Source organism: Hippopotamus amphibius, chromosome 1, assembly GCF_030028045.1.
Source record: "Hippopotamus amphibius kiboko isolate mHipAmp2 chromosome 1, mHipAmp2.hap2, whole genome shotgun sequence".
Taxonomy (NCBI): domain Eukaryota; kingdom Metazoa; phylum Chordata; class Mammalia; order Artiodactyla; family Hippopotamidae; genus Hippopotamus; species Hippopotamus amphibius.
This window is the reverse complement of record NC_080186.1, coordinates 9,053,896-9,063,332: the sequence shown is the minus strand read 5'-3', so window position 1 is coordinate 9,063,332 and position 9,437 is coordinate 9,053,896. Positions and strand designations below refer to the sequence as shown.

At 58.9% G+C, this 9,437-nt stretch overlaps 1 protein-coding gene across 2 annotated transcripts; it reads right to left on the bottom strand.

Annotated features, from left to right (window-relative positions):
* Nucleotides 1-456: 456 nt before the first annotated feature.
* Nucleotides 457-9,098, bottom strand: MIIP (migration and invasion inhibitory protein). Of its 2 annotated transcripts, none has more exons than XM_057745858.1 (10): nucleotides 8,871-9,098; nucleotides 7,559-7,754; nucleotides 6,973-7,308; nucleotides 6,461-6,542; nucleotides 3,419-3,527; nucleotides 3,286-3,338; nucleotides 2,443-2,572; nucleotides 2,179-2,275; nucleotides 1,060-1,194; nucleotides 457-776 (listed from the first exon to the last, which is right to left on the bottom strand). In XM_057745858.1, the coding sequence occupies exons 2-10, from the start codon at nucleotides 7,670-7,672 to the stop codon at nucleotides 690-692; spliced, it is 1,143 nt and encodes a 380-aa protein (XP_057601841.1). In that variant the 5' UTR covers nucleotides 7,673-7,754; nucleotides 8,871-9,098; the 3' UTR covers nucleotides 457-689. The 2 variants fall into 2 exon arrangements, with proteins under 2 accessions (XP_057601841.1, XP_057601832.1); XM_057745849.1 differs by lacking the exon at nucleotides 457-776 and adding an exon at nucleotides 804-961.
* Nucleotides 9,099-9,437: the final 339 nt, after the last annotated feature.

Genomic DNA, 9,437 nt, shown 5'->3' with positions numbered 1-9,437 from the left:
GGATCACCTGTGGCTTCTAGGGCTGAGCTAGAGATGGGAGTGAAGGAGCCATCTGGCCCAGGGACTTCAAGAGAGTCCCTCCTTCACTGGACCCGTGTCTAGGGTCAAGAAGAAGGGGAAGCCTCACTCATTCCCCACTGTCACAGCTTCAGCCTCATCCACAGGTCTCAGCCAGGACCCCGAACCCCTGGCTGAGATGGCTTTTTCATGCTGACCTTGGCCTCAGCCTACTTTGGGGACCCTCACCCCCACCTGTCTGGTAGGGAAGCCACCTACCCAGCGTTGGAAGCTGCACAAACAGCCCCACTCAGGGCACTGGATCCACCCCACCCAACACAGGTTGTCAGAGGTGTCCTTCCCCAGGTGACGGGGGCAGGCTGAGGTGAGGGCACCTCCAGGGCTCTGAGGGCATCAGCAGGACAGACCCGGCACATGTGGGAATCTGGAGCTGCAGGAAGCACTGAGCTTTATTTACAAACATGTCACAGAATCCCCTCACCCCAACCCCAGGGTCTCCTTCTCTGTCCCCAGGAAGGAGACAGTCCTGGGCCCACGCACCAGCCCAGCCCAGGGCCTGAGTCCGCCTCCAGATGAGGCTGGGCAGGGCTCTCCTCTCTCATGGGTGCCCCTGCACAGGGGAGGGGCTGAAACGATGTCAGGGGCACGGTCCGCCTCCAAGTGGCCAGTCCTCAGGGCTTCGGCTGGGGGGCACGGGGCTGGGGCACTGAGGGTTCTGACCAGATCGGGGTGGGGGGTTGGACCCGTGTTGGCATGGCCTGGAGAGTGAAGGGAGGGGTGTCAGAGGGGGCCTCTTTGGGGGCAGGTCCCCCCACTTCCAGCCTCACCCCCCTCTGAATCTGAGTCGGGGTCACCTTCCAGGGAGGGGGCAGGGTAGCCAGCAGGGAGCAGTGGAGCCTGGAGAGGTGCCGTGGGTCAGGGCCAGGGCCAGGGGGATGGGACTCTGTAGAGAGACACTTCCAGGCTCTGCACTCCCACCCCAACCCTGCCCCCCAAGGGACTCCAAGCCTTCTGCACCTCCCAGGGCGCCCTGGACCATACCATGCAGGAAGGGCCAGTGGCTGAGAGCTTCCAGTGCTGGGCCTTGGAGGAGACACTGGACCAGAGGTCCAGGCTCTTGAGGGCTGAGCTTTTCTCAGACTTCGGAGGGAGAATGTCCCAGCCCAGCAGGCAGTGCTGTGGAGAGCAAGGGGTTAAGGCACCTGGCCTGGAGCGGGGCTCCTCGCTGACTGGGCACACCCCGGGGGGGACTGTACCTCTCCTCTTGGCCTGGCAGCATCTTCTAGGACAGGGCTACATCCCCCATGAGGGTGGAGGGGGCCCCCCAAATAATCAGTGTCCCCCACAGACTGAGGTTCCCCCAGACCAGGGGTCTTATCCACCACTGTTACCCCAGGCCTCCCTTTCCTAACCCTGCTGACCCAGGCCCTGGGCCCCGACCACAGATGGGCGGAGGGAAGGCCGTGGGTGCTGACAGAGCACGGTCTGTGTGCCAGGTTCTGCCCCAAGCCCCTGATGGGTACTGACTCATGGACCTGCCCCTGCCCACACCATGACCCTGTCATACCCATTTTACAGACAAGCAAACTGACTTCCCTCAGTACCCTTCTCCTCCCCCAACCACAGCATCCCAGCCTCAACTGGGAATGAGTGCAGTCCCCACTGACCCCTGTCCTACCCAGGAGATACAAAGGGTGGCTGTATGGGAGGCACCATGGAAGCATAAGGACCTGGGTTCTGATCCCAGCTCTTCCATCCAGCTGACCTTGGACAAGTCACATCCCCTCTGCCTCAGTCTCCTCATCTATAAAGTGTGATAACAGCAGGACCTGCACTCTGTTGCTGTGACTCCATGAGATAATCCCACTAAAGACTGTGCACGTGGCACACAAGAGTGCAAGGAATGGGGCCCGTGTGCATTACGCCAACACACTGCCCGGGCAGATACGCCTGGAAGCCAGGGCGTGGGTGGGGAGCCCGGCCACCCTCAGGGAACATGCACAGTACAGGTGACGCAAGTGGCCCCGCCTGAACTTCAGAGACTTGGGTCCTTGGGCCCAGCCTCACCATGTGGCCTTCGGACAGTCCCTGGCCCTCTAGGCCTCAGAACACATCCGGCGACCTGGGCCAGACAGGGGGCAGCCCCACGCCCATCCTCACCCGGGGCAGCGCCAGAGTGTCAGAGGCATCGAAGCTCTTCCGCCGGTGGATGCGGTACCGGTGCGGGGGCTCCAGGACAGACAGTGGGATGCTCACCCTGGGCAGGGGTGAAAATGGGGGCACTGCTGCAGGTGCCTCCGGGCCGCGGTGGCCCATCCTGCCCTCCCTCAAAACCGCGGGTCCCAGGCTCCGCTCTCCTTCTCAGCTGCCGCTGCCCCTACAGCTGCCCCTACAGTGGGTGTCCTGCCTGCTCTGGCCACTCACCTGACCTGCGCTGGCTCCGCCAGGGTCTCCGGTCCCCGCTGGCCCCGTGGTGTCCTGCACAGGCGGCAGGGAGTGCCAGGATCCGAAGGCACCAGAAACAGGCGCCGGTTGACACGGTAACAATACACGCCTGTGAGACCCATGAGAAGCAGAAGCTCCCCCTCAACCAGGGAACGTAGGTCCCGGACCCCAACCACACAGGCCCGCCGGCCCCTGCACAGCCCCAGTGGCCACACTCACAGGCCCGCCCACATGTACACTGACAGGGCGTGCACATGGATATGTGCTCACACGCAACAACACTGGGCACTGCCTTCTACTCAAGCATGACACGCGTGCACGTGCCAGCATCTTCATGTGCAAATGTCATCTGTGCAAACACAAAGCATGGCTTCATACAGTCGTATCTGTGGACACACGAATGTGCCTGCCCTTGTCATCACACACACGGTGCACACACACATACGTTCACACGAACACCCCACAAACACATATGTACACACAGGTATACACCACACGCTGCAAGGGCAAACCCACAGCAAAGACGCGGGTGCTCCTGTGACTAAGCGGGACCCCCCACCGCCCACCCAGGTGACCCACGTGCAGGGGGTGGGGGAGCAGGGGCGGGGCACGTGGGAGGAAACAGAAGGCGGTGGCACAGGGCTGGCCCTATTCCCCACGAGGCCAAGGCCAGGCCTCAGCTCACCCCCACCCCCCACCCAGGGCTCGCCCCCACTGTCTGGACTCCAGGCCTCCCTCCCCAAGTCCCCAGCACTCAGCTGCCTCCCCAGGCCCCCAGGCCTTGGCTGGGCTATGGGGCGGCCGCTGGGCGCTCACACTCACATTCGTGGTCCTGCTCCACAGCACCACCCTCCTGCAGGCTCAGGAACTGCGGTCTGTGAGGGCGAGAGGGTGAGCAGGCCAGGGGGACCCCACGCTGAGCCGCCCGGCCCATCCCATGCCCACCCCTGCTCACTCGGGGTCACTGCAAATACACTCCTCCTTGTTGGCTTCCCGGAACTTCTGCAGCTTCGAGAAGAAGGCCTCGGGCTTGCTGGTTATGGGAGAGCTGTTGTCCAGAGACCCTGGAGTGGGCAATGCACAAAGGAGCTGCCGTGTGGCCAAGACTCAGGGGTGCTCGGCGCTGGCACCCAGGCCACCTGCTCTCACCCCCCTGTGCCTCGTACAGACCTGGAAGGGACCCTCCGCTCATGTGACTGTGGGTTTTGTCTCCACGTCTATCTACCCTCATGTATATCCAACCATCCATCCAGAAAACACATTTATAGAGCCCCTACTGTGGGCCAGACACTGCTTTATGTGCTGGGGAAAGAACAGCAATCTGGACAGAGCCCCTCCGCTCATAAGGCTTACATTCTAATGTGGCAACAGAGGAACTAGTCACCAAAGAAACCTGTGACACCTGTTGGAAAGTAAGAGAGAGAGAGTTGGGAAACGGAGCTTGGTAGGGCAGAGGAGCCAGAGGAAGTTTCTCTGAGGAGGTGACACCTGAGCACTGAACTGATGAAGGGGGGAGGGAGCCATGGGGACATCCCAGGCAGACAGAAGAGCAAGTGCAAAGGCCCTAGGGCAGGTGTGTGGTTGGTACATTTGAGGAACACCCAGGAAGTGAAATGGGTGGATGGGTGAGGGTGGAGGAGATGAGGCTGGGAAGCCAGCACAGGGTTTGGGGACGAGGAGTGATGCAATCAGATCAGCCATGTGCTTCTACAGGACTCCCCTTCCGGCTGCTGCACGGTGAGGGGAAGCAGGGGCACCAGGTCGGGGGCTACTGCAGGCATCCTGGTGGAGACAAGTAGTCGAATTCTAGAAATATGCTGAAGACAGGGTTACCAGGAGGTACAGTGTGAGAAAAAGAGAAGAAAAATCGAGGCCGATCTCAAGATTATGGTCATTAGCTCCATAAATGGAATGGCCACTAACAGAGATAGGAAAGACTGCGGGAGGACCAGGAGGGGCGAAGAGCAGGACCTTGATTTTGGACCTGAGATTAGTCTAACACACCTAATGAGCTCTACAGAGAAGAAAGCCAGATACACAAGTCTGGAAGTCAGAGGAGCAGCACAGGTAGAGACAACGTTGGGGAGAAGAGAGTGCGGAGAACCTTGGCACTGAGGAGGGGCCTTGGGAGTTTGGAGGTTGGAACAAGGAAGCAGATCCAGCAGAGGAGACTGAACAGAGCAGCCAGCGGGGTGGGGAAGGGGCAGGCGGGTGCCCGAGCCTCGAAGTCAAGGGAGGAAAGAGCTTTGGTGGGGGGGGGGGGGGGGGCACTGTGTCCACGTGGCTCAGAAGCCAAGAAAGGCGTGGCTGAGAACTGAGCTGGGAGCTGGTGATGCAGAGGTCACGGCTGACCCCTCGGAGGATGGCGCTGGAGGGGGTCGGGGGCTGAAGCCCGATTTAAGAAAAAGTAGGGAGGAGCAACTGGAGACAGCGCGTCTAGACGGCCCTGTTGAGGAGTTTTGTAATAAAGAAAAGCAGAGAACATGGCTGTAACTAAAAACAAAGGTAGAATGAAGGGATCGATGCTTCCTCAGGGTGGGAAATCACAGACTGAGCTTCACCCCCGACCAGATGTGAGACTTTGCTAAGTGTTTTAGTCTCTTGGGGCCTCCGTCAATGGGGACAGGAACGGCATCCACCTAATCGGATTATTGTGAAGAGTCAAGGAGTGAATGAGAGCAAAGCAGAGGAAAGCTCTTGGAACAGGGCTCGGCACACAAGAAGCACTCTGTGAAATCAGTTCTCATTAACATTCCCCAGCGTTCACATGCTGACGGGGCAGAGGGATGGTGGTGGAAGGAGAGGAAAGAATTACAGGGAAGAAAGCTCCTGGGAGCCCAGAAGGGATGGGGCCCAAGCACACAAGGGCAGGGACAGGACCGGAGCTCGGAAGGCGGGTGGGGCAAGCAGGGGGCAGGTGCCTCCACCTTCCCAGAGACGGGAAGCAAGGCAGTGAGTGGCAGTCAGGGACGTCCTCGGGACAGGGCTGATGTCCCCGTCTCCACGGGGTCCCAGCAGCCCCACGGAGCTCCTGCCTTTGGGCAGCAACTCAACTTCTCTGTATGTCTGCTTCCTCCTTTGTGAAAGTGAGGGTCCAACAGCACCAACCTCCTAGCGCTGTCCACTCACTCACTCAACCAGTGTTGGCTGAGGGCCTACTATGTGCCAGGCACCGTTCTAGGCTAAGGCTCGGGGAACACAGCAGCAAAAAGACAACCAGGTCTCTGCTCCAATGGAGCTTACAATCTACTGGAGGAGTTAGACAAGAAACAAGCAAACAGGACGACTCCTGAGAATGAATGAATGATGTGAAGGACATACAAATGGCTGATGCAATAGGCAAGGATGCAGGGGCGGTGGCCTTACGACATTGTGCTTGTGGAAGGCCTACCATTTGAGCTGAGCGCTCAGTGATGAAAAGGAACCAGTGAGTGTGAATCTAGGGAAGTGTATTCAAAGCAGAGGGAACAGTAAGTGCAAAGGCCCTGAGGTAGCCATGAGCATGGCAGGCTCAAGGACCTAGAGGCCATGTCACGGGACCAGCACAAGTCAAAGTCAGATCACATCTCAAAAGTCTAGATAAGGATTTTGGGTTTTACTCTAAGTGCTAAGTACTCTGAGTAACGTGATCAATTTCCATGTTTAAACATTCATGCTGGCTGCTGTGCCAAAAACGGGTGATAATGCGGGTGAAAGAGGCCACTGATGGGCAGTATAACATAAAGAGATGCTTTGCATAGAGAGTTTCGCAGGGACCTGACACACAATAAACGCCAACAAATACAGCAGCTCTGATTTGTCCATTCACCCAACAAACACTCGGTGAGCACCGTCTCTGTGCCAAGGGCCGAGACAGGAGACGCGGCCCTGGAGGTGCTCACTGAGGAGGGTGGAACAGTGGGAGAAAGAGCAGCAGCGCCTGGTGGGGGGCTCAGGCAGGTGCGTAAGCAAGCTGGGGCCTCCACCTCCCACCCGCAGGCCCGGGGGCGAGCCACACCTGCGATCCAGTCGTAGCCCAGGTACGGTCTGAGGCGCCAGCTCTTCTCAGGCACTGGAGACTCCTTGCTGGTCGCTTTCGGCTGAGGAGCGAGGCAAAGAGGGGCAAGCGCTAGGCCACCAGGCCCGGCCCAAAGGAGGCCCCACCTTGCGGGGGGGAAAGGGGCTGTGTCTTAACTTATACCCTGACATGGGCCCCAGGGCTCAGCCAAGGGCTTGGGGGCTGGAAGACAAGAGTTTGGCCCCACCCCGTCCATGTGTGACTTTGAACAAGTCTGTCCTCTGAACCCCAGTCTTCCCGTCTGCATAATGGGGCTGGTCACCTTCTTCCCAAAGCATTGAGAGATTAATGGCCACAACTTATCAAGCACTTAGGCTGAGCTGGACCCGACTCACAGTATCTCCCAGGAGCCTCTCACTCTGGAAGGGAGGCTGCCCGTGAGTGCATTTGTCAGTGGGAAACTGAGGCTCAAGGAAGCGCCCATCAGTGGATGCCCTGCTCTCCCACGTTACCTCGGACAGCTTGCTCTGTTCAGCCAGGATGAACCTCAGGGCCTCTGCCTCCTGGGTTTCTAGACTGTCCAGCTCAGCTGAAAGCTCTGGGTCGTTCAAGTCTGAGGTGGCCAGCAAGGGAGCTGAGTGGGGCCTCAGTGGGCCTGGGGACTCCTGGTGTAGGCACTTGGCAGATGGGAGAGAGATCACCCTGGAGCTGGCCCCACCAGGCCAGGACTTATCACAGGGGTCACTTTGGTGGGGATCCTGTGGGCAGGAACCTCTTGAGGCCACTGAGGACGTCTCTCGGGATGATGGCATCTTTAAGTCGTAGATGCTGCTGGAGTCCAGGCCCGACTGGAACAGAGAGGCCAGGTCACGCAGCCACCCACCCAGCTGGCCTGCACTAGGCATGAAGGCCTGATCCTCATCCTTTCCCCAGCCTCTGCAGTGTCCCAGGCCAGTCCCTTCCCAAGCTAGGCCTCACTTGGTTTTCTCATCATCAGTAAAATGGGCACACTGCACAAGATGACCTGGAAGGCCTGGATTCTGGCCTGAGGGTTAGACAGCCCCTCCCTCACTCCTGGGACTTGGCCAAGGCGCTCACCTCGGAGGCTGCCTTGGCCACAGACTGCCGCACAGCATCCTGCCCAACCCACAGCTGCCTCAGGAGCTCCAGGTTGAGCTGCCGCAGCTGCGCCAAATCTCTGGTCTCCACCATCCCGGGCGTGTCGACTGGCTTCCCACGACAGGTGTCACCGACTCCCGGGCTGCAGAGTGCCCTAACAGCTGAGTTCTCCTACCTGAGGCCAAGAGAGACAGCATGACACAGCGCTGAGGAGGCTGCCCTGAGGAGCCAGAGGCCTGGGTTCAAATCCCCACTCTGATACTCGCTAACTGTGCAGCCTCAGGCAAGTTATTTAACCTCTCTGTGCCTCAGTTTCCTCATCTGCCAAACAGATAACAGCACCAGCCTCATGAGACTGTTGTAAGGATTAAAGGAGATAATGCATAGTAAGTCTTAGTACAGTGCCTGGTGCACAGTAAGCACTCAGTAAATGCCTATTATTAAACTGGCCAGAGTGTGTTTCCTAACATGTTTCCCAATATGTCAAAAGAGATCAATCCCCCTTTGACAAACTTAACTATGAAATTATGACTAGTTTAATTTGTAGAAGTCAATTAGGGCAAGTCCACAAATGTAAAGCATTGTAACTTTCAAATTCAACACAAATCAGATTTCTGAAGGGAATCTTCCCTCTCTCCTCCCCTCCTTTCTTCTTCCCTTTTTTTTTTTTTTTTTTACAAATGAAGAAACCAAGTTCAGAGAAATTAAGCTACTAGCCCCAAGTCACACAGCTTGTAGGTGGCAAAGCCAGGATTTGAACCCAAATCGGGCTCCAGGGTCCATGATTATGCTAGCCTTCCCCCAAACAGCGTCGAGGGGGGCCTGGGAAGCCGCCTCCTGCTTCTCCCAGCCTTTGGCCCCCCAGGGATCCAGGCTCAGGGACACACTGATGCCTCTGGAAGGGATTCCTTAGGCTAGGGGAAGAGGCTTCCTCTTCCCTCAGAGCCCAAGCCCAGATTCCTCCAACCAGAAACTCAGGCTCTCCCGTTACACACGATCCCTCTCCAACACTGGTCCAGACAGACACCCTGCTCTCGGAAACCCTGCTCTGCCCCCAGCCCTCCCACCCCTCCTCAGGGACCGGCTGCAGGGGCTAAAGCAGAGAGAGGCCTGGCTATCCTGGACCCGCCCACGCAGAGAAGGGGGGACAGTGGAGATGCGAGTACAGACGCCGGGGTCGGGGCAGGGGGGCGGGGGCGTGGTGGTGCAGACAAGGCGGGTAACCAGCCTGATCCGCAGGACACGGAGTCCCGGCCCCCACCCTATCTGACCGAACGGCTGTGGGCCAGACCTGTAGTCCGAGGGGCTCCGGCTCCGGCTCCGGCGGCACTCTGGAAAGCTACAGCTGCGCCAAGGCAACGGGAAGGCGATGTTCAAACTGGCGCAGTAAGAGTACCAGCTGCGGTGCCGCGGAACGCAGAGGCGGGACCCCCGGTAAAGGTAGACTCAGCCTCCCTCTTCCTCCCCAACGCGGGGCCCGGACCCTCCCTGGGGGCGTACGTGGGGCAACCCGCCGATCCCTTCCTCGCCATCCCCGGCCCCGCCACTCCCACACTCACTGCGGCGAAGCCGCTAACCGCACAGGTAAAGGCCGCCGGCACCACTTGGAGTTCCGCCAGGCCCACCCCACGCTTCGCCGGCCGGGGGCGGGGCCTGATCCGGGCGCTTTGATTGGTCAGATGTGGGGCGGAGCCGGGACGCTCCTACTTCGCCTTCGGAAGCAGCAGTTTCAACATTGGGGCGGGGATAACAAGGGGACGCAACAGCTGATTGGTCAGCTTCCGAGGTCGGGTACTAATGACCGATCGCCGGAATGGGGCGGGCCTCCAGAAGGCGGGCTCCGATTGGTTAGGACGAG